Genomic DNA, 23376 nt, shown 5'->3' with positions numbered 1-23376 from the left:
AATACTAGGCCAGCTTCAGAAAGAGAGACCTGATAGGCAAACAACCTGATAGGAGGGATGGTTCGGGCTCCCCTTACATGGAACAAGGTTGGGAACCCACCTGGAGAGAAGATGGGAAGCAGGTTCTTGGAAGCATCCACTTCTACTCACTTAGAGGCATGTTGGTCAAAACGTCAGAGTATATCTATCCACATCCAAGCCATCAGGACTGAGAGACACATGCCTGAAGCGCTGGAGGTCCTAGGTCAAGGGGTAAGGAAGACAGTGCTCACTCCTGTCACTGCTCCCTGGAGCTCTAGTTGTCCTTGTCATCCTGACCCACAGTGAGGCCACTGGGTCCTGGTTAGCAACAGATGCCTCTCAATGCACTTTGGCCCTTGGAAGGAGCCAAGATGTGTAGCTGGAGAAATAAGGAAGGAGTGGAAAGGTCCATGGTCCACAGGGAAGAGCCAGAGCCCCATGTGGCCTGGGCCAAAGTTCTCTACCTAGAAAGGCAGGGCAGCACAGCCAACAGCCAAGGAGGCCGGGCCATACCACAGCAGGGCCTCATCCATGACGCTATCACTTCCACCTCAGCTGCACCCAGAACAGAGGCCAAAGAATACAGCAAGTCTGGGAAAATAAGGTTTGTAATACTAGATCATGATATGCTAATAAAGTAATTTAACAGTAAACATCAAATAGAAAATGTAAAAGAAAGAAACATGAGTGACAATCACAGACACAAGTATCGGCTTGTGAACCTGCTTTTCCAGCATTTTCATAGTTTCATAGTTTTCAGCTTAGTTGAAATTTCATGTTTTAATTTCTTTGTTTTGCGTTCTAAGCATTTTTCCTTATTCTCATGGACTGTATTCTTTTTTTTTTTTGTATAGTGTGTGGGATGAAGCCCTGACCTCTAGTTTGCTATGCACACACTCTCCTGTTGACTTAAACTCCAGCCCTAAAGCATAATTTTGTGTATTTCTTAGAGACAGATCTTACTCTAGCCTTACCTGTCTCATAGAAGGGCACACATTCAGGGGAGTGAGTACGGCCAGAGCCTTTCTTAGCACCCCATCTGGAGAGAAGTTGAGTCAATCTTTCTAGACATCGATCCCCAAGACTGATAACAGCCTTAGAACTGTTTCTGGTGATGCCCATTAACCTTGCTTCCTATGACTGTTCTGAGAGGGGAGAATTCAAAATAATGAAGACAGAGAGAGATGCCTGTGTATCCAGGACTGTAAGCCATCTAGATGTTCAATAACAGGAAAAATCTGAGTAAACATAGTTTATTTCACCCACTAAAACTTATGCTTCTCAGCCAGGTGGCAGTGGCACACGCCTTTAATCCCAGCACTCGGGAGGCAGAGGCAGGTAGATCAGTGTGAGTTCAAGGTCAGTCTGGTCTACAGACTGAGTTCCAGGACAGTCACCAAAACTATGCGGAGAAACCCTGTCTCAAAAAACCAAAAAACCAAACCAAAACAAAACAAAACAAAAAGAGACCCCAAACAAACAAAAACAAAACTTATGTTGGTGGTACATATTGGAAAGCCCAGAGTTCAGGAAGCTAGTGCAGGAGGGATACTGCAAGTTCCAGTCCAGTGTGGGCTATGGAATAAATTTTAGTGAGACCTCATCTCAAAACAACGAAAGAGGAAAGAAACAGAGAGGATGGGAGTGGGGAGCCAGTGTCCTGGGCAGGTTGAAGTGGGAGCTGGCAGAAAGACAAACAGCTGTAGTGTGGGTCTTAGTTTGGATTCGGCCCTTGCTGACTATCTTACTGGGTGTTTGAGACTGGATGTCCATGGATTGAAGCTGTTAGGTAACGAAGGGTCCTACTTTCTTCCTTAGAAGAAGAAGAGGCCACATTCTCCAAGCGTCTTTGCCTTTGTATGGTTATGTAACCAGACGTGCGGGGTGGGGATCGGGGGTGTGGTGGTGGTGAGCTACCCTCTGTTCTTTCTGCCTTCTGTCTCCTAACAGTGGCCTTTTAAAATAATCTAACAAAGCCGGGCAGTGGTGGCGCCACACACCTTTAATCCCAGCAACTCCGGAGGCAGAGCCAGGCAGATCTCTGTGAGTTGGAGGCCAGCTGGACTACAGAGCGAGATCCAGGAAAGGTGCAAAGCTACACAGAGAAACCCTGTCTTGGGGAAAAGAAAAGAAAAAAATCTAACAAAGGGAATAAAGACCAAGTGTTTAAGGTGGCAAAGCACAGTAAAGAAAATATGGGCCCTTGATGATTATGGATTGAACATGTTAGTCCTCACTGTCCACCTCCAGACTTCCTTTTTAGGAAAGAACATCCAGAAATGTGTTTAAGCCACTACCATTTCCATTTGTTGCCCATATACCAGTATGTCCTGGGTTGACTTCATTGCTTACACAGTGTGGTGGTTTTACAAGGAAAGGCTCATATATCTGAATGCTTAGCCACCAGGGATTTGGCTCTTTGATAGGATTAGCAGGATTAGGTACGGCCTTGTTGAAGGAAGTGTGTCTCTGGGGGTTCTCTCTCTCTTTCTGCCTTGGGATCAAGACATAGTTCTCAGCTACTGTACCAGTGCCATGCTCCCTGCCATGACGACAATGGACTAAACCTTTGAGACTATAAGCCAGTGCCTCTAAAATGCTTCCTTTTCTAAGAGTTGCCTTGGTCATGGTGTCTCTTCACAGCAGTGACTAAGACACAATTACACAGTTCTCTCTCTCTCTCTCTCTCTCTCTCTCTCTCTCTCTCTCACTTTCCTTCCTCTGTTTTCTGTTTTCTCTTTGACCAATCACCATTCAGCCCTGGAGCCTGCTACTGCCCCTAAGCAGAAGTAAGGGCATGCCACTCTTCCAAGAAACCAGAGCAAGTATACACCAACTCAGTGCCTGAACTGTAGGAGAGTGATACATGTTGATCAGGTGACACTGGGTGCTTCCAGGCTGACAGCCACCCTGTCAGAGAGATTCCTGTCCTGACTATCAGCTTTGTCCCTGTATCCCCAGCTTCACATTGGTTTTCAGATGTGGCCCCTGTCATGTGTGTAATGGCATTTATAATCAGTGTCCTGTGTTCTCTGATGGAGGCCATCCACCCCTGCCAGCTTCAGCATCCTCAGGCTGCTCCCACGTGTTGGATGCCCCATAGCCTTCTCCAACAGCTGCCCCAGTGCAGGCTGCATAGCGGGGCTCGTGATCTCAGGGTCACCCAAGACTTCAAGGCTTCAGAAGCTCAGGTGTGAGAAGACAGTTCCTTTGGGGATCCGTCTTGCCATCCCCTGGCCTCTTTCTCCTCTATCTATGGTGTCAACAGTACATTTGGAGGGTCAGAAATGAACTCTGCAGATGTCTTGGGGACAGGTGCTACTGAGCACCTGTCTGATAAGGTCATCTATGTCACTGTTTTCTCTGGAAGGGGGGGTGCCATGGACCCCACCTCATAGTCAATGCACCCTGCAGGGAGGATAATAGGGAACCCAGGACAGAGCTCCAGTGCTCTTCTGCCCTCTTGCCCCACCCTCACCCCTAAAAGGAAGGTATTGGAGTTGCTGGACACTGGAAGGGATTTTCTTGGCGGGCTTCTCCTGGCTCCGCCTCAGCACACTTGGGCAAGCTATCAGAGTAGAGGGCGGGGCAAATCACACACGGAAGTCAGGTAACAGCCGGCAGCCTGGCAGCCACTCTCATACCTGCCCGCACCAGCATCCAGAGCCCCACATTGACTCGGGACCAGCCACCAGCATGCAGGTGAGCCTGGGTTCAAAAGGTACATGCCTTCAACCCCCGCCACTGCCACCCTTCCCTGGAAGGTTTGGTGGCAGGCAGTTCCCAACAACCTGCCATCCAGGGAGAATGTGGCTAGACTTGGATCAGGACCTGCCATCCAGGGAGAATGTGGCTAGACTTGGATCACAGGGTATGAAGTTGCCTTGTAGCCCTATCTTGGAATTCTGGAGACCCCAGAACTGGGCTCCTATGAGTGTGTGACTTAGGGTTTTCTGCCAGAGTTGTCTGTGCAAGGTGAGGACAGAGATGCTGTGGTGGAATCCCCAGACCTGCAACTTGCATTGAGGGGGAGGGACTATGGGCACTACATAGATTGGCCTGGGCAGCTATGTGCCACGCTCTCTGGATCCTGCTCCAGGAGGAGGCTAGCTCTAATGCTGAATTGAAGCAGAAGGTGAAATGTGCATGTGCATGTGTGCGCGCGCACGCGCGTGTATGTGTGTGTGTGTGTGTGTGTGTGTGTGTGTGTGTGTATGTGTGTGTGCATATGTGTGTGTGTAGGGTAACTTTTTAGAAAGCATTATTTCTCCTCTTGTCAACCAAAAAGCTCACCTGTGGCAGAGGCCAGCACTGGCATCCCCAGCGAGGAGCGAAGGGCGAGGTGGAGAGTGAAACCAACTTCCCACTCAGGCACCAGGCCTCCCGATGTGGGCTGTGTGGGTGGCTGCTCCCTCTGCTGTTACTCAGTACTCTCACTGGGCTTTCCAGAACCCAGCCTGGCCCCAACACCCCCTTGCTGCCTCTTTTCCAAACTGGTGATAGAGAGAGAGCACGAGCCTTTAGGCCCACGGAGGACTTGGTGGTCCCAGCTCCTGGTTGGATCTGTCCTTCATGGTTTAAATTTCTGCCATGGCCCTTCATTGTTTTTGGTGAAGTCCAGGAAATCTTCCTTGACCTGGCTTCTGTGAACTGTTAGCCTCACCTGGTGGCCCTGTCCTTGCCCTTTATACTCCTTCAAAGTTGAAGTGCTGAGGACTGTCACCGGGAGTAGTGACTACTAAGTTCCCAGGGGTGCTGAGGACTGAGTCCATTTAGGACATGCATGTGGCTGGTCAGAGGACAACTCTTTGGAGTCGGTTCTCTCCTTTGACCATGTGGTCCTAGGGATCAACACGAGGCTTTGCTGGCAGGTGTCTTTACCTGCTGAGCTATCTCACTGGTCCAGGACTGAGTTCTTGAGAGCAATAGCTATTGACTCCTCTGAGATGGTAAGGACTGAGTCTCTGAAGGGTTGAGAACTGAGTGTAAATTCCAGGGGCAACCTGCCTCTCAGAACTAATCCACATACATCTCCCTCTCCCAGAAATGCTGCTCCAAATCCTTTTCTCCTCTTGCTAATCTCTTACCTTCTGAGGTAAGACTGGGACTATCTCTCCTACTGGGAAGATATGACTTCAGTCCCTATGTGCACCCACACCATGCACCACCCTCCAGGACTTAGCACCAAGTACACTGAATGAATTGCCTGTTTAGCGTCTAGGGATGAACAGATGGGCAGGTACACAAAAGGATGGACCAATGGAAGACAGATGGTTACAGACCACTCAAGGAAAGATGGGAAGAGAGACAGAGGCCTCGGGAGTTCCTAGGAGGCAGAGGAAGCAGAGTTGGTGCCCAGAAGGCAGTGGGTTTGGGAAAACAGAGTCCTGGGCAGCAGAGGTGGCCTCTATGTTGTACACTGTGGTGCAGCAGGTGCATCCCCCTATGGCTAATGAAACTGAAGGGTGTGGTAGGCCTCAGAGCACTAGTAAGGGAGGTAAACATGACCTTAGGGCAAGGTGGGCCACAAATGGGGTGGGGAGTGAGGTCCACACGTCTTTTGTATATGGCTGGGATGCAGTCAGTATGTGTACTGTGTACCCACAGGTCAGGCTTGCTTTGGAGACGGATGGCAGCTGTATGCACAACTGTCCCTCGGCCTGCACTGACCAGGAGGATGGAGAGGAGATGGACAGTAGGGAACAGGACTGCCCAGTGCTGGCTCCCTGCATTCTTGATCCTCCAAAGGGAGGATTCCTTAGGTGCTATGGTGCCCCACTCACTGGAGTTAGGGGCCCTAGCTGAGCCCTGAACCCTGAGCCCCAGCCCACCGTGTATGGCCTGTAGGATTTGGGGTGGGAAGGACTGGGGAAAATGGCAGGAACCTAAGTGCCTGCCTGGGCACATGATTTTCTTCACTCTTTTCCTGCCCATGGATACTGTTAGGTTTCTTTGTTGTGGAGGTGATATCTTTAGATTCTATAGGTGAGGAAACTGAGTTTCTGAGAGGGCTGATCACATCGGAGCCAGGGAGTCTGTCTGCCTGAGCTTGAATCCTAGGCTGGCTATATATGGCAAGATCAGAACTGAAGGTCCAAGGCCCCAGCTGAGTGTGTGGGGACAGCCCTGTCCCTGCCTTGGGTATCTTGGAGTTTCAGAAGCCCACACAGCTTCTTGGAGGTGGCACCCAATGGATTAGGACCTAGAAGTTTTGAATATTTCAGGAACACTGAGAAAGTGGCTTGGCTGGAGATAGAGACAGCTTCACTAGCTGGTCCCACCATGAACGACCCAAGGGCAACACCGGGTATCATTATCCATTGGGGAACAGTAAGGTGGGGCCCTGTACACACTGGCCCTGGACTGCCTGACCTTGAGATCTGGGTGCTGTGACTGTGGATGGGTTGGTAAACCCAGCATGCATGAATGTAGGACTTAGTGGCTGGACCTGTCTTGCTGTGGGTTAGGAATGGATGAACCAGGGCTTAGCCAGGGGAATCTCTGGCCTAGCTGATAGATTGGCCACTGTCCCTGTGCTATGGTGGCAGCTAAAAGCTGGTGCAGCTCCCGGCTATGTGTATATTGCTTTGCCATGTTTATTTAAATAATGGTCCTGCCCAGAGTGGCTTCAGCCTACCTACACTGGCTGAAGTGACATCCCCAGCCCCACGAGGCTCCAGGTAATTGTTCCAAAGCGACACACATCTCTAGTGGGAAGGGGCTTTCTAGTCTAATTTTGGGGATGACTAGAGACAGCCTCCTAGCCCAGCCTTCAAATGTATACTTTGTGGACAGTCTCCTCTTCCTAGGACCCCTTTCGGTTTGGATTCCAAAGTCCTACAGGTTCCTGGTTCTCCCCTAGGTCTTATCTCCACTCTAATTTATTCCACACGTTTTAACGCTTTGGTCCCACGCTGACTGATTGTGGCTTATGGGGAGGGAAGGCATGAGAGGACGTCTGCTCAGGTCCAAAGTCAAACACATTTCACTCCCCAATTCATTCTACATGACACTTGCTGAGCTTTCGTGGTGGGTGGATTACTAGACTGGGTGCTGGGGACATAAGGGTCCCCTGGCTACCTATCCTGTGGTTGAGATGTCAACTTCTTCCCAAGTTGAGACATGGGTGCTCACCCTGTCTTACAGCTCTAGGTGTAGGTTTCTCTCCTGGAGAAGTTTCAGTCACTGCCCACAATACCAGGTGCAGGTGTCTGTGGGCAGTGGATGGGAAGCCCACAAAAGCCCAGGAGTCTGGGGGATGTTGTCAGAGCGGGAGGGTGGGAGCCCAGGGGGACAGGGAAATATAGCACACAGGATGTACACCAGACAGGGAGATGAAGTTCTGAGGCCTGTACTCCCTCCAGCAGCTAGATGGGGCAACACCAGCCCATCCAGAAACTCCTTGGGTATGTGTGAGTGTGTGTCTGTGCACTCACAGGGATACAGTAGGATGTGGATTCAGCAGCAAGACAAACAACCAGACAAATAAAACAAAGAACCTTAGGTTAAATTGAACTTCAGATAAACAACCTTTTTCCCCTCAGTATAAGTATACCTGGGCAACACTGGGATACACTTATACTTAAAAACAAACAAACAAAACCCCTTCATTTTGTTTTGCTTTGGGACAAGATCTTGCTATGTAGATCAGGCTGGCCACAAACTCACCACAAACCTCCAAATTGCTGGCTTGTGCCACCATGCCCATCCCAAAGCCTGTTTGTCTATCTGAAATTCCTACATGACTGGGTGGCCTGTATTTTACCTGGCAGCTCTTGAGCTGGCCTGTTGGAGCAGTATGGTGAGACTCTCTGGAGGAGGTGGGAGGAATGTGTTTGGGCAGGGGAAGCAGGAGCCAGACCTGGCATTGGAGTGACTTCAGGGATGGTAAGATGTAGAGGGTGAGGATAGAAGCAGGGACCATTGAGGATGGGCATTTGGAATTGGTAACAGTTTAAGCAAGACTCAGTATCTAGGCCATGGGATATGAGAAGAGCATCCCAGGCTGCTAGACAGCCAGAAAAACAGCTTCATTTGGCTCAGGTGCCTAGAGGGGACCTAAGTGTACCTACTTCTGGGACATTGGAGCCAAAGGTCCTTGTCACTCTGGAGTCCCTCTGAAGTTCCTCCATCAACCCCTGTGTGTTGCTCTTAGGGACATGGACTGGACTATGTCACCCATGTGCACAGAGCATACATTACACATAATGCATTACAAAACTGGCATCCTCAGCATCTGCCAAATGCTGTCTCCTTAGCCAGTGCATCTGCCCATTCAACCCCTCCCTCGGCCTTTACTCCATCAGGTTTGGGAAAGCGTAACCTGCTCCAACCTGCCGGGCAGCCCCCACCTCCCCAGTTCTTTCTCCCTGCTTCCTATAGCCCACACCCTCAGGAAAGAAGCCCTGACTGCCACTTCACTTCAGTCCTCAGGCACCTTGTTTGTTGAAAGTAAATGAAGTCTCAAGAACCCCGGACCCAGCACCCACGGAGACAGAGACCACAGCACCCACTGCCCTGACTCTGCCCCCTCCCTTGGTAGTCTAGTTTTGTTTGTTTTATTTATTTTTCAAGACAGGGTTTCTCTGTGTAGTCTTGGCTGTCCTGGAACTCGCTCTGTAGACCAGGCTGGCCTCTAAGTCACAAAGATCCACCTGCCTCTGCCTCCCAAGTGCTGGGATCAAAGGTGTGCGCTACCACCACCCAGATGGTGGTATAGTTTTATTCCAACTGTGAGTATTCCTAAAATGTACCACTTTACTTGTGAGGCTGAGGCAGGAAGATGAAAAGCTTGAGAGCAGCCTGGGATTCATATTAAAACCCTATTTAAGAAAAACAAACCAACAAAAACTCAGGCATGATGTCCCATGTCTGTAATCCCAGCACTCAGAAGGTAGAGGCAGGGTGATCAAAAATTCAAGGTCATCCTCCCTCCTAGCCAATTTGAGGCCTGGGATACAAGGCCCTGGGTCAAAAAATTAAAACTGGGTCAAAAAATTAAAACTAAACGTGCTGGATTGGGTATGTAGCTCAATTAGAAGAAAGCCAGCATAGCACACATGAAACCCTGGGTTCAATCCTTAGTACCACACAAATGAGGCTTGGTAGTGTCTGCCAGCAATTCCAGGGCTGGGGACATAGAGGATTAGCAGTTCATCCTGGGCTACATAGTGAAGTTAAATTAATCTGGGCTGTATGAAACTCTGCTTCAAAAAATAAAACAAAATTGCAGAAGACATGGGTTCAATTCTCAGCACTCATGCAGTGGCCCACAACTGCATGTAATTCCTGTTCCAGAAGATCTTATACCCTCTTTTTACCTCCACTGGGACCAGGCACATACATGTGGCAAACACACATGCATGAAAGAAAAACATTTGTACAATAAAAAAATAAAGATATAAAAAAAATGTACAAAACAGAATGGGACCAGGTGTAGTGGCCCCATTTAATCTCAGAACTGTGTAGGCAGAGGCAAATGGATCTCTGAATTTGAGGACAGCCTGGTCTACATAGTGAGGTCCAGGCTAGCCAGGGCTACAGTGTGAGACCCTATCAGGAAAAAAAAAAAAAGAATAGAATAGAAAGAGAGAGAGAGAGAGAGAGAGAGAGAGAGAGAGAGAGAGAGAGAGAAAGAAAGAAAGAAAGAAAAAGAAAAACAGATTAGAGAAATGGATTAGTGGTTAAGTGCACTGGCTGCTCTTCCAGAGGATCTGGGTTTGATTCCCAGCACCCACACAGTGGCTCACAAACTTCTGTAACTCCAGCTCCGGGAGACCTGACACCTCTTTTGACTTCTATGGGCACAAGGGTCAAACACGGTGCACAGACATACATGCAGGCCAAACACCCACACACAAAAAATAAATAAAAAGTTAAAAGGCAGGGCTTTACTTGCTACTTTCTCTCATTTTATAAAAAAGTATACCGTGCTAGGGACTAGAGAGATGGCTCAGTGATTAAGAGCACTGGCTGCTCTTCCAGAGGACCCTGGTTCAATTCCAGATACCCACATGGTGGCTCATCAAAATCTGTAACTCCTCTGGTCCTTCTGTGTTACCTCCCCAGTTCCAGCAGATGTAATGCCCTCTTCTGGTTTCCATGGGCACCGGGCAGACAAATGATACACAGACTTAACCTGCAAAAATACCTATTCTATGCATGTTTAAAAAAAAAAAAGGATATCATGCTAGATGCAGATTCCTAAGGTTTGTTTTCTTAAAAACAAGCTTGTTTGAGATTTTGGTTAGTTACAGAGCTAGAAGGTCATTGTGGTGTCCCCCAGGCCTCTGTTAGCTTCCCATGACTAAGTCTCAGGACACGCCTGCCCAGCACTTGCAGCCACACACCCTTGTGTCTTTTCTTGTCACTATTCACCTGTTCTTGTCCCTCAGGATTCGGTGTAGTTTTTAGTCACCATCTTCTTAGCTTCCCCTTAAGGCACATCTTCCCCTTGTCTTGGTGACATGACTCCTAGACAGACACCCTTCACATGTCCCTCTGAACTTCTCTAGGACTTAGGGTGGGATGGATGATAGGCTTCAGGCAGCAGGACCATCACTCACTTCCACCTCCTGTTGTGCATCTCTGACTCCCAGGGATACAAGGGGCAACCACAACCTTCCTCATATGGATTGGGGTAGTACTGGTACCCATTGTGTTTCCCATGCTCACAGCTTTCTCTAGGCACTGAACCTAGCCCAGAGTGGAGAAGATCTGGGATGCTCACTGTGGTCCAGTAGTGAACAAGTCAGAAAAAACTCAAATCCTCCAGATTCCGCTAGTGGTTCTCAGCAATGGGGCATATGTATATCTTGAAGTTCTTGTTGGTGTCCTCAAGGATGGCCAGGCCACAGGCCCTAGTACTGCCCAGTTAAAAATCCAGTGCAAAATGTTCCCCAAGTTTGTGTGAACCACCAGCAGTACACAAGTGACTTTGGCATCTTCAGACCTGCCCCTCCCTGATCCTCCTGAGGTTGCCATTTCTTCACCCATCAAGTGCTCACTGGGACTCCTTTCAGTGACATCCCTGTGAGCCACTGTCTGCCTGCCATGGAGGAATGGGGCTGTCTGACTTTCCTTACAGCCCTGAAGGAGCCGGGTGGTGGTGGCACACGCCTTTCATCCCAGCACTCGGGAGGCAGAGCCAGCTGGATCTCTGTGAGTTTGAGGCCAGCCTGGTCTACAGAGCAAGATCCAGGACAGGCTCCAAAACTACACAGAGAAACCCTGTCTCGAAAAACAAAACAACCCCCCCCAAAAACAATAACAACAACAACAAAGCCCTGAAGGAGCCCCTTGGTGTTTCCACACAGACTGTGCTCGCTGTTGTCACCTTCTGCTACCTTACCTTGTGACATCCTCAGCCTCACCTCCACCAGGAATTACCTATTTCCCAACTAGCTTGGTGTAGAGTGGGGAGTCTTGCTTCTTTGTGTGCCTGTGTACCTGCTCAGAGCATGGAGGAAGAGGCAGTTTGTGAGGGGCTTACATGCTCCTCTCCCCATTTTCTCTGTTCCCCAGGGTGATGAGAGCCTCCAGATCTTGGTGGGGTCAGATGGGGACAACTTGCCCCTGATGGAAATGGGTACTTGTAAGGTGAGTCTGATCAGGCCTCCCAGGCTTGATCCCACCGACCCCTCACCTACCCTGTGTATCCCGTGCTTGGTTATGGTTCTCACCTCCTCCCATAGCCATGTCCTATGCTGGGTTCCTGCCCCACACCTTTTCCCATCCCGTGTTCACATCTACATTTCCTCCCTGTGTATCCAGTGTTCTGTTTCTACCCCACGCCTTCTTCCTCCAGCTTGAGACCTCTCATCAATGGGACTGTGTCCTGGTGGCTGATCTCCAGACCCAGAAAATCCAGAAGAAGGTTCAGAGGCAACAACAGTTCCTGGAGAAGCTGGAGAGCAAAGGCTTCCAATTCAAGGTGGGCTAGTTTGTATCAGGGGCCAAAATCATGGGCCAGAGTGTCATGGGCATGCCTTGACATATGCCCCAGGAACAGGGGACAGGATAGTGGCTGTGGATGAGTTAGTTCCCCTGTGGCTCCCAAGGTGATAAAGGACCGGAAGAAGGTGTTCTTTGGGATCCGAGCTGACAGTGGGATCTTTGACCTGTACCGGACTCTTCTCATGAAGCCTGAAGATCCTGGCCCCAGAGCCAAACTGAACAAGATGAACTGCATCCCAGCTACCACAAGGTGAGGATGTATCCAGAGTCCAGAGCAAGAGAACCCTTGCTCTTGTCCAGGCAGAACAAGGGCCACATTCCACCTGAGGCAGGACAACACAGCTCTATACAGTCTTATTGTGGATGTCACAGGGGATCAGACCCCACTCTTGGAGCAAGGCTCTGTGCCCAGTTTTCATTTTGTGATAGTAATAACGACAGCTTGTACCAGGCTTTTTCTTTTAGGCCACCAACCAGCTTCCGAATCATGACCTGGAGACTTATCATTAGTTTTGAATGCTCGGTCTGGCTCAGGCTTGTTTCTGGCTAGCTCTTTTTACTTAAATTAACCTGTTTCTCTTTATCTATCCTTTGCCGCGTGGCTTTTTACCTTTTGTTCCTTCTGTAAATCTTTCACGCTTCTCCTGGCTGGCTGGCTGGAGGCTGCCTGGCTTCTGGCCCCAGGTATCTCCCTTGTTCTCTCCTCTCTTCTTCCTCTTGTTCTCCCCACACCTAGATTTCTCTTCATATTTATTCCCTTTGCCCAGCAGCCCCACCTAGCCTTTCTCTGTCTAGCTGTTGGCTGTTCAGCTCTTTATTAGACCGATCAGGTGCCTTAGGCGGGCAAGGTGAAACACCAACACATCTTTACATAATTAAACACATTCCAGCCGGGCGGTGGTGGCACTCACCTTTCATCCCAGCACTTGGGAGGCAGAGGCAGGTGGATCTCTGTGAGTTCAAGGCCAGCCTGGTCTACAGAGTGAGATCCAGGATAGGCACCAAAACTACACGGAGAAACCCTGTCTCAAAAAACTGAACAAACAAACAAACAAACAAAACACACTTCCTTACATCGTTAAACAAATGCAGCCTAAACAAATGTAACACACCTTTACACGGTTAATGTAATATTGTGTAGCATAAACAAATTAACACATCTGTGCCCAGTTAAAGTAATATTCCACAACAGCAGCTCACTTCTTGACATCCTGTGAGAACTCCTTGTCATGGTTTTCCTTGAATCAAAGTCAGCAGTGAAGTGAACAGACACCCCTTCTGGGTTCTGAGGTCTTTATCTCCCATAGATCCCGTCCTCATCGGCTCAAGACCCTCTCTCTGGACATCAGGTCCTAGCTATTGACAGGGACAGCCCCCTGTGTCCCCAGTTACCCGCTCCTCCAGGAACACTCACACACCCCTTCCTGGTCCTTCTGTGTCACCTACCCACCTCCAGCCAGACCTATCTGGGGGCCTGACTAGTTGACCCTGGCAAAGGGCAGTCAGAGAAGTAGGTACCAGGCAACAGAGTCCTGTGAACACAGAGTTTTTTGGTACTAGGGAGGACTGAGGGGAAAATCAGAAGACTAGAGACACCTTGATGAGGACAAAGAAAGACTCAGGGTGGGTGGAGGGGATTTCCATGTGTTCATAAGGTGACTGTGTCTCAGACACTTAAGATATGTCTGAATATGGCTCTATAAATCCCTGTGTGGCCTTGGGCAAGTTACCCTAACCTCCGAACAAATGCCTGTGTGGCCTTAGGTAAGGTACCCTAGCCTCCGAACATCAGTTTCCACATAAGCAGAATGATTCATAACCATGTAAGATGATTTGTGCACATTAACACCCAGCATGTGCAGGCAAGTGTGGTCAGAGGTGGGGGCTCTTGACCCTGAACCTGGGAGAGCTGTGGAAACCTGAGAGTAAGGACAGACCCCATCCTGGAGGTCAGGCAAACCTGACCCGGGCAGGCTTTCAGGGTGATTTATGGACTCTGGGTTCTGGTCAGTATTGGTGGGATGTCTTTTCTAGAACAGAGAGGGCCAGGTGTGTGGAGAACAGGGCTTTAACAGGCAAGGTCCACTAGGCCATCGTGGGGCCATTCTGATCCTTAGATTCTTGGGTTTCAGAATCCGAATTGTGAGCTTTGTCGTGAACAACAAGATGAAACCTGGTGGTAAGCACAGATGGACAGGTGGCCTAAGAGGGTGCTGCTGTGGGCTGGATTCTCCTGCCCTCCATTGCTCTCTGACTGAGGCTCCCTGTAACCCCTAGAGACCTTTGAGGACCTGGTGAAGGATGGGGTTTTTGAGACCATGTTTCCTCTGCACGAGGTGAGGGGGGTGACAATTTCAGAATGGGCCTGAGGGTGGGAAGCTGAGGTAGGAAGCCAGCCAAGTTCTCATCTGTCTCTCGTGACACAGGGAGAAAAAGACTTGAAGAAAAAATGGGCCCGGTGGAGAAACATGTTCCGGAAACAGCCGATTGATGACATTAGGTAAAACTACACCAAGCAGCTCACCTGTGGGCCACAGACACGTCTGTGCTCAAATCACCAGCACATCCAGTCCTCAGTGACACATACAGACCCCACTCACACTGATGCTAGCAGTACCCTCCCCCTCCTACCCTCTCCTTATATGCCCATACCCTACTAGGTACTGAGGCCACTGGGGAGGGTGGCCTTGATGGGGAAAAGCTTTCCCACAGGAACTACTTTGGTGAGAAGGTGGCTCTGTATTTCGTCTGGCTTGGCTGGTACACCTACATGCTCGTACCTGCTGCTTTGGCGGGCCTCATCATCTTCCTGAGTGGCTTTGCCTTGTTTGATTCCAGCCAGATCAGGTGGGTTAGGGCTTGAGGCCTGCAGTCTCCTTGTGGGCCCGGAATGGAGGTGGGAGCCTGGGTGGACCCTGCACCTGACAATCACTGCTTTTGTCTCTATACTTACAGCAAAGAGATCTGTGCGGCCAAGGACATCTTCATGTGCCCCCTTGGTGACAACAGTCGCAGATACCAGCCGCTCTCAGAAATGTGCACCTTTGCGAAGGTTTGATGCTACTGAAGTCTTTCCAGGGCTTATGCAAGGGTTGGCACAGTATGTCCGTCTAGAAGTAGGGAGGGCAAGGCACTTGGATGCCCTGACGGGCCGGGCTCTTCCTTCCCCACTAGGGGACATGGGTAGGAGGCTCAGCCTGAACCGTCTGCTCCTCTCCTCAGCTCACTCATCTCTTCGACAACGAGGGCACTGTGATATTTGCCATATTCATGGCTCTGTGGGGTGAGTTGCTGCTGGGCATCCCTGGAGGGCCCTGGGGATAGCCAACCTGAGCTCTTCAGCCACCCTGGCTCATCCCAGGTGTGCTGTGACACCTCCCTGTGCTCACTGCAGCCACAGTGTTTCTGGAGATCTGGAAGCGGCAGCGTGCCCGCGTGGTCCTGCACTGGGACTTGTATGGATGGGATGAGGAAGAGGTAAGAAGGGGCCAGTGGCCACAAGGCTGGTTGTTTCTCGTGGCCCGTGTGGCTCATACCTTGTATCTGAGGTGTGTCTGGTGACCTTCCTAGGAAGAGATGGCCCTTGAGCTCATTAACTGTCCGGACTACAAGCTGAGAACACATCATCATTCCTACCTGAACAGCACTATTATTCTGATCCTGTCCGTGTTCATGGTACTGCTGGGAACTGTGGCAAGGGCTGGAGATCCAGCTGTCCCTACCCTTCATGGCCACCCCCAACCCTTTGCAGATCTGTTTCATGATTGGCATGGCCCATGTGCTGGTTGTCTACCGTGTGCTGGCCGCGGCTCTCTTCAGCAGCTTCCTGGAGCAGCAGGTGACCACTGTCGTGGTGGTGACCGGGGCCGTGGTACACTATGTAATCATAGTCATCATGACTAAGGTAGAGGTCAGGCAGGGGAGGCACTGGGGGGCTTGACTGAAGTTCTAGGTACATCCCACTTGGTTCCTTCTTCCCTCAGGTCAACAAATGGGTAGCCCAGAAGCTTTGTAACTTTGGTGAGAAGAGGCCAGCCTCTCTCTGGGAGCTGGGGAGGACTCAGGGCTGAGAGTCATGGAGCTGTGATCCGACATGGGGTGGGGGTTTCCTGTTCTTCTGGGACTCTCACTTGAGAGGTGTAGGTCATGCTGTCCTGTTGGTCTAGGGAAAGACAGGATGGCCATGTCTCATTCCAGAGGATCCCAGGACCTTCTCAGAGCGAGAGAGCAAGTTCACCGTCAAATTTTTCACCCTGCAGTTCTTTGCTCACTTCTCCTCTCTCATCTACATTGCCTTCATTCTGGGCAGGTAAGCCCCCACCTACGTACCCAGCCCCGTCCCATATGCCCGCCCTCCACCCTGGGCAGATATGCCCTCCACCCCAGGCCCCAGCTCCTTCAGCCTCAGCCCTCCTGGCTTTCTTGCTTTTAAAAGTGGCCAGATCTTAGCCACATACCTTTAATCCCTGCACTGGTGGTGGGGGTGGGGAGGGGAGGTAGGATAGGGGGAATGGAGGAGGTGGGGGGCAAAGGCAGGTGGAACTCTGAATTTGAGGCCAGCCTGGTCTACATATCAAGCTCCAGGACAGCCAAGGCTAAATAGAGAGACTCTGTCTCAAAAAACTAAGTAAATATATAAAAATGAAAAATAAAAGTGGCCAGATCTTGAGGCTGGGGATGTAGTTCAGTTGGTGTGCCTGTCTAGCATGAATGAAGCCCTGCCTTTGACCTCTAGCACCACATAGGTTACATAAGACCCTGAATTTTTTTTTTTTTTTAAGCTGAGGATTGAACCCTGGTCCTTGTGCTTGCTAGGCAAGCGCTCTGCCACTGAGCTAAATCCCCAACCCAAGACCCTGAATTTAAAAAAAAAAAAAGTGCTCATTTTTCGAAGCCAAAATTGGATTTAAAATACAGAGAAGATTAGCATGGCCCTGCACAAGGACAACATTCAAATGTTCTCTTCTTCTTCTCTTTCTTTTTCTTCTCCTTCTCCTCCTTCTCCTCCTCCTCCTCCTCCTCCTCCTTCTCCTCCTCCTTCTTTCTTCTTAATTTTTTTGACACAGGGTTTCTCTGTGTGCTCTGGCTGTCCTGGAACTCACTCTCTAGACCAGGCTGGCCTTGAACTCAGCAAGATCTACCTTCTCTGCCTCCCTGAGTGCTGGAACTAAAGACATGCACCACCACTGCCTGATCAGATCTGTTCTTCTAGCTTAAAAAATAGTTCATGCCCAGAATACTTAGCAACTCAGTATAGAGCAACACCTTTTGTGACCCTAGGCCCCAGAGGTGACATAGCCCAGACGGGTGGCTTTTCTTGTTTGTACATGTGTATCTGCACACAGACACCCATTGGTTAGATGGTTTTGCCATGTCAGCAACCAGACTTACTTTTTTTATTTTTTATTTTTTTAATTTAAACTGCTTGGCCATTAGCTCAGGCCTATCATTGTCTAACTCTTATACTTATACTCAGCCCATTTCTGTTCATCTGTATGTTGCCATATGTTCTGTGGCTTTACCTGTTCAGACTTACTTTTTACATGGAAACATCCAGGTGTCTCTGCCGAGTGTCCCATATTCTACACACCCTTTGTGGGGTGCTGTGCTTCATGAAGAAGCCACATGAATATCACCTCACCTTCCTGGTTTGAATGAACTACTTTCGATGCGGTCAATGTACACCTTTCTGCTTTCTCTGATGAAAATAATTGCTGCTTTGTATACGTGCTTAAATTTTTTTCGGGGGGGGGGGGGTTCCCAGACAGGGTTTCTCTGTGTAGTTTTGGTGCCTGTCCTGGATCTCGCTCTGTAGACCAGGCTGGCCTCAAACTCACAGAGATCCACCTGCCTCGGCCTCCCAAGTGCTGAAATTAAAGGCGTGCGCTACTGACGCCCAGCTGTGCTTAAATTTTATAAGGCATTTAAATATTACCAATAATCACAAGCTTCCAACTAACCCTCCCCTACCCACACCAAACCTCCTAGCGTGTTCAAAGACGTGGGGTCCCTTAACCTGCCCTGTCCTTGGAGATCATTCCCAGCATTTTGTCCTTCATCCTGCTGTACCAGGTCAAGCCCGAGCCCTCTCAGTAAAGAACAGCTTTCCTTTTCTACTCAAGTCTTTATGCTCCTTAGCAGAGTCTAGCTGTCTTCATATTGGACTCTACAGGATGTAGCAGTCTTCACATAGGTCCTATAGATTCCTTGTGAATTTCACTTCATTCTCGCTATTTCACCTCTCTCCCTCCCTCTCTCTCTCTCCCTCTCTCTCTCTCTCTCTCTCTCTCTCTCACAAGCTTTCACCATCTTTAATCTTCTAGCTTCAGTGTGCAGAGTGCTAGAATTACAGGCCTCTGCCATTAACCCTGGCTACTACTGATATTTTCTCAAGCCCTATATCCCAGTGGTTTGGTTTCCTTCCTTTCTTTATCTTTTTTTCCGACCCCTGCTCTGTAGACCAGGCTGGTGTTGAATTCAGAGATCCACCTGCCTCTGACTCCGGAGTGCTGTGATTAAATGCGTGTGCCATCAGTGGCTGGCTGATTGTTGTTTTTTAAAAGCAGAAAATTCTTTGGGCCTTTTCTTTCCACAAACTGGAAGCTTAGCTGGGTGGGTCTTGTTCTGAGTGCCCCCTTCCTTTACCCCATTTCGGATCAGGTCTTTTTGAATCCCCTTATCTCTTTCAGCACAGTATAGAATCCAACATTAAATTTTCTGGTACTCTTTTTCTCTTTAAAGTGAATATTTTGTACTTCTTTTTTTTTTTTTTTTTAAGCTGAGGATTGAACCCAGGACCTTGCACTTGCTAGGCAAGCACTCTACCACTGAGCTAAATCCCCAACCCCCTCTTTTTCACTGTAGACCTACGTAAGAGTAATTACTAATAACTACATGACAGAATCAATATTAGGCTGTCTTGAAATCTCTTCCACCAAGAAAATTAGTTCAATACTTTTCAATTTAGCCTCAGGCAAATTCTTAGACCTAGGGCAGAAGGCAGCCACCCCCACCACTACCTCACCCTACCCCCCCTCCCCTCCCAAATCTCTCAAGAATTGTCTCTAGCCAAGTTGCTCATGTTATCTTTTGTGAGACCTCTTGAGCCGGACCTCCATAGTTCACGTGGCTCTCAGTACTCTGTCTCCCAAGTTCCTACGAAGACTCATTAAACTCTGCCTACAGCATTCAGCCATTTATCTAGTCTAAAGTCTTCCACGTTTCTCCAAAAACAACACAGTGAGATCTTTCAGCAACAGCACACTCCCTGGTACCACCTCGTGTCTTAGTTACTTTTCTGTTACTGTGATAAAAACACCATAACCAAGGCAATTTATAAAAGAAAGTGCGCTGGAGAGATGGCTCAGAGGTTAAGAGCACCAACTGCTCTTCCAGAGGTCCTGAGTTCAATTCCCAGCAACCACATGGTGGCTCACAACCATCTATAATGAGATCTGGCGCCCTCTTCTGTATACATAATAAATAAATAAATAAATCTAAAAAAAAAAAGATTTTTTTAAAAAAAGAAAGTGCTTAATTTGGCTTAGTTTCAGAGGGTTGGAATCTGTGATGGTGAAGTGAAGGAACAGTTGAGAGCTGACCTCTTGATCTACAGCCCTTGAGGCAGAGAGAGTACTGGGACTCACGTGTTTTTAATTGAAAAAAAAAAAAAAAGAACATTTTTATTTATTTATTGGCTTTTTGAGACAGGGTTTCTCTGTGTTGCCCTGGCTGTCCAGGAACTCCCTCTGTAGCCTAGGGTGGCCTCAAACTCACAGAGATCCGCCTGGCTCTGCCTCCGGGGTGCTGGGATTACAGGCGTGTGCCACCACTGCTGGGCTGGAAAAAAAAAACCAACTTTTTTTTCTTTTCTTTTCTTTTTCTTTTTTTTTTTTTTTTTGAGACAGGGTTTCTCTGTAGCTTTGGAGCCTGTCCTGGACTAGCTCCGTAGACCAGGCTGGCCTCGAACTCACAGAGATCCGCCTGGCTCTGCCTCCGGGGTGCTGGTACAGGCGTGAGCCACCACTGCCCGGCCAACTTTTTCATATAATCTATTTTGACTATGTTTTCCCCTCCCCTGCATGAGTCTTTTGAAACTTCAAAGCCCAACCCCAGTGACTTACCTCTTGCAACAAAGCCACACCTCCTAATCCTTCCCAAACCATCTCATACCCTGAGGATGAAGCATTCCAACATATGAGCCTGTGGAGGAGGGTATTCTCATTCACACCACCACACTGTTACTCTGCCTTCCTGGGGTCCCAAGAGCCAGGGTGCTATTCAACTTCCTCACAGGCCTTGGGTTTCTCCCTAGGATCAACGGTCACCCTGGGAAGTCCACGCGCCTGGCTGGGCTGTGGAAGCTAGAGGAGGTCAGTCTGTCCTCAGACCCCACTGCCTAGTTCTTGAGCCCCTCTCCTCCCTGGAGCTCCATCCCTGACCTTTACATTGGCCCCACAGTGCCATCTCAGTGGCTGCATGATGGACCTGTTCATCCAGATGGCCATCATCATGGGACTGAAGCAAACCCTGAGCAACTGCGTCGAGTATCTGCGCCCGTGAGGACCTCTTCCTACCCCCTCCAGTGCCCACAGTGCCGTCCCCCGTGCCCTGCAGTCTTCTTGTATGCTCCACACATTCTTGGTGCCCACAGGTGGTTGGCCCTGAAATGCCGCTTAATGCGGGCTCATGAACATGGTCGTGAGTCGAGAGACCCAGATCTGGAGGAGTGGCAGCGTAACTACCGCATGAATCCAGTCAACACCTTCAGCCTGTTTGACGAATTCATGGAGATGAGTGCGTGAAGCTCCAGTGGGCTGAGCAGATGGGGTGGGGACGCAGGGTGAAAAGTGGGTTTGGCTGTCCTGGACCCAGGGTGACACTTCCGCTCCGCAGTGATCCAGTACGGCTTCACCACCATCTTTGTGGCTGCCTTCCCCCTGGCACCGCTCTTGGCCCTCTTCAGCAACCTTGTGGAGATCCGCCTGGACGCCATCAAGATGGTCAGACTGCAGCGGCGCCTGGTTCCTCGCAAGGCCAAGGACATAGGTCAGAGGACACACAAATTGTACAGTGGGGGAAAGGAGCCAGGGCACTGGGAGGAGTGACCTCCAACCCAGGTTTTTCACCTGTCCATGCCAGGCCACATTGAAGCAACTTGTAATAACTGGGGCCCTTCCCTCCTACTCCAGAGACAGCCCCAGGTGTCCCAGATGGGGACGAAGCCTCATGGGCTCAATCCCTAGAAAAAGGCAGGCTTGAGTACACCTGACAAGGTCCTCCCCTGAGCCTCCAGCATGTGGCTGAAGGTCTTGCAACCTCCAAGGGGACCAAATGGAAGAGCCTGAGTCTGATCACATGGGAGGGAACAGAGAGCCCAAGCCCTCAGTCATCCTGACTTTCCCTAGTGAGGATGACAGGTGTCAGGGAAACAGAGGGTTTAGCGGCTAGATGTTGGAGAAACATTAGGAAGAACCCCAGGCTGGGGCCCAGGTTTAGGAATCCTCACTTGGGTGGGGTCCAGGAGATAAACAACCTGTTGAAAAGTTCCAGGAAGAATGGGGATGGGGAAACTGAGTCCTGCAATGCTCGTGTCAAGGAGAAGAGGGTGCAGTCATACTATGCCTGTCTTAGCTGGGGGTTTCCTTGTAGATGATTTGGCCCACATAGCGACAATGGGGCGTGAACAGAGCTGTCACAAGGTTCCTTGACCAATCAGGTGCTAAGCTTTTAGGGTGGAGGACTACCAGTGATCAGGACAGGCTGCTTTACTGTGCTGCTGTGGTTCAGGGACCTGGCTGCAGGTACTGGAGACCATTGGAGTGCTGGCGGTCATTGCCAATGGGATGGTCATCGCCTTCACCTCTGAGTTCATTCCCAGAGTTGTCTACAAGTACCGTTACGGCCCATGCCGGCAGAACAGGAACTTCACAGAAGAGTAAGGCATTAAACTGTCAAGCCCTCCCCGAGAGACTGGCCCTTCCAGTTAAGCCCTTGGAGTCCGGACCTGGGACTCTCCTGGGTATATGTGGGTGCTGCCGGTGTTAGCTGGGGCTGCACTGAGCTTGGGACTCGGCTCCTCCCTGAACTGCCTATATGACCTACATACCTTGGCTGGATCCCAGGAATAACTAATGGACCCTTGGTGGGGAGAGAAGTACCAGGCCCATTTGGTAACAGGCAGGCAGTGCCTAAATGGCTTTCCTATGAAGTTATGCTTCTGGCATGGAAAGGCAGATATGTCTAGCTCCCACTGCACCTGCAGACTGGGGGTCTTTGGATCAGCCCTAGGAGCATTCATCCAGCCTGGTAGGGTAGACAGTTGGTGGCCTCTCGGTCTCTTTCACCCCTCCCAAGTGGCCTTGTGCTTGGACAGCAGGCACATGAAGGGAAATGGAGGAGGCCTTCCATGGTAAGCCCTTCCCTTCATGCCCCCTAGATGCACATGAGTTCTCAGGAGGGGCCTCAGGCCATGAGAGTCCCACATTTCTCTCTCCTCAGCTGCCTCAAGGGCTATGTCAACCACAGCTTGTCTGTCTTCTACACCAAGGATTTCCAGGACCATGGCAGGATGGAAGGCCAAGAAAATGTGACCACATGCAGGTTTGGAACCTCTTATTCCCCCATAAATGCCCTCTAAATTCCTGATTCCTGACTTTAGCTACTTCCCTACCCCAGGTACCGGGACTACAGAAACGACCGTGACTACAATTTCTCTGAGCAGTTCTGGTTCATTCTGGCCATCCGGCTCGCCTTTGTCATCCTCTTTGAGGTGGGTAGAATTGAGAGCCCAGGTAAAGGCAGCTCTCTCTCTTTTCTTTCCCAGCCCCCAAATCCTAAAAGTTTTTCTTAGCCACTGACTTTGCCGGGCCTTTCTCCTCCCTCCTACCCCCAGCATGTTGCCTTGTGCATCAAGCTCATTGCTGCATGGTTTGTGCCCGATGTGCCCCAGTCAGTGAAGAACAAGGTTCTGGAGGAGAAATACCGGATACTTCGGGAGAAAATGTGGTAGGGATGCAGTGTCTTACTTGGTTGGGGGCAGGTCTGTGCCTGGGGACAGGCCATGTCTCTAACCCATACCAACTTCATTCTTCCTGTAGCTTCAGTTCTAGGAGCACAGATGTATAGACAATCCGGGGCAGGTGGAGAAATGCTGATTTCCAGGAGCCCGGACTAGGAAGGAGTCCTCATCTCTACAGCTTGCCCCTGTCTATGACAACATGTATCCATGCGTTGAGGGAGGCTGTAAAATGGTCCATGCATATGTAGGGTCCTGGGTGGTCTACATATATGTCAGTGAATGAAGATCATAGGAGGCCTTGATTATATGTAGGCATATATGAGCACTCCAGGAAGCCCATGTATATATGTCAACCAATATATATATATATGTATATATAT

The 23376-nt window shown here is 49.7% G+C and overlaps 1 protein-coding gene and 1 non-coding gene across 2 annotated transcripts in view; both read left to right on the top strand.

Annotated features, from left to right (window-relative positions):
• Ano9 (anoctamin 9) overlaps positions 1-23127 on the top strand; it is a 30468-nt gene extending 7341 nt beyond the window's left edge. The window contains exons 2-24 of the mRNA XM_036177736.1: positions 11545-11619; positions 11828-11953; positions 12081-12226; positions 14109-14155; positions 14254-14312; positions 14403-14476; positions 14689-14823; positions 14932-15028; positions 15199-15259; positions 15371-15453; positions 15547-15651; positions 15728-15880; positions 15960-15996; positions 16174-16285; positions 20291-20348; positions 20437-20534; positions 20630-20772; positions 20872-21024; positions 21766-21913; positions 22477-22578; positions 22654-22747; positions 22871-22983; positions 23076-23127. Of these exons, the coding sequence (XP_036033629.1) occupies positions 11545-11619; positions 11828-11953; positions 12081-12226; positions 14109-14155; positions 14254-14312; positions 14403-14476; positions 14689-14823; positions 14932-15028; positions 15199-15259; positions 15371-15453; positions 15547-15651; positions 15728-15880; positions 15960-15996; positions 16174-16285; positions 20291-20348; positions 20437-20534; positions 20630-20772; positions 20872-21024; positions 21766-21913; positions 22477-22578; positions 22654-22747; positions 22871-22983; positions 23076-23103 (2247 nt within the window). The 3' untranslated portion in view covers positions 23104-23127. The remainder of the gene's footprint in view (positions 1-11544; positions 11620-11827; positions 11954-12080; positions 12227-14108; positions 14156-14253; positions 14313-14402; positions 14477-14688; positions 14824-14931; positions 15029-15198; positions 15260-15370; positions 15454-15546; positions 15652-15727; positions 15881-15959; positions 15997-16173; positions 16286-20290; positions 20349-20436; positions 20535-20629; positions 20773-20871; positions 21025-21765; positions 21914-22476; positions 22579-22653; positions 22748-22870; positions 22984-23075) is intronic.
• On the top strand, positions 16849-16956 carry LOC118576853. Its single transcript, XR_004944053.1, has one exon. It is a non-coding gene; the product is annotated as a U6 spliceosomal RNA (small nuclear RNA).
• Positions 23128-23376: the final 249 nt, after the last annotated feature.

This window comes from Onychomys torridus, chromosome 1, assembly GCF_903995425.1.
Source record: "Onychomys torridus chromosome 1, mOncTor1.1, whole genome shotgun sequence".
Lineage (NCBI taxonomy): Eukaryota > Metazoa > Chordata > Mammalia > Rodentia > Cricetidae > Onychomys > Onychomys torridus.
The sequence above is the reverse complement of the archived record's forward strand: the minus strand, read 5'-3'. Positions and strand labels throughout refer to the sequence as shown.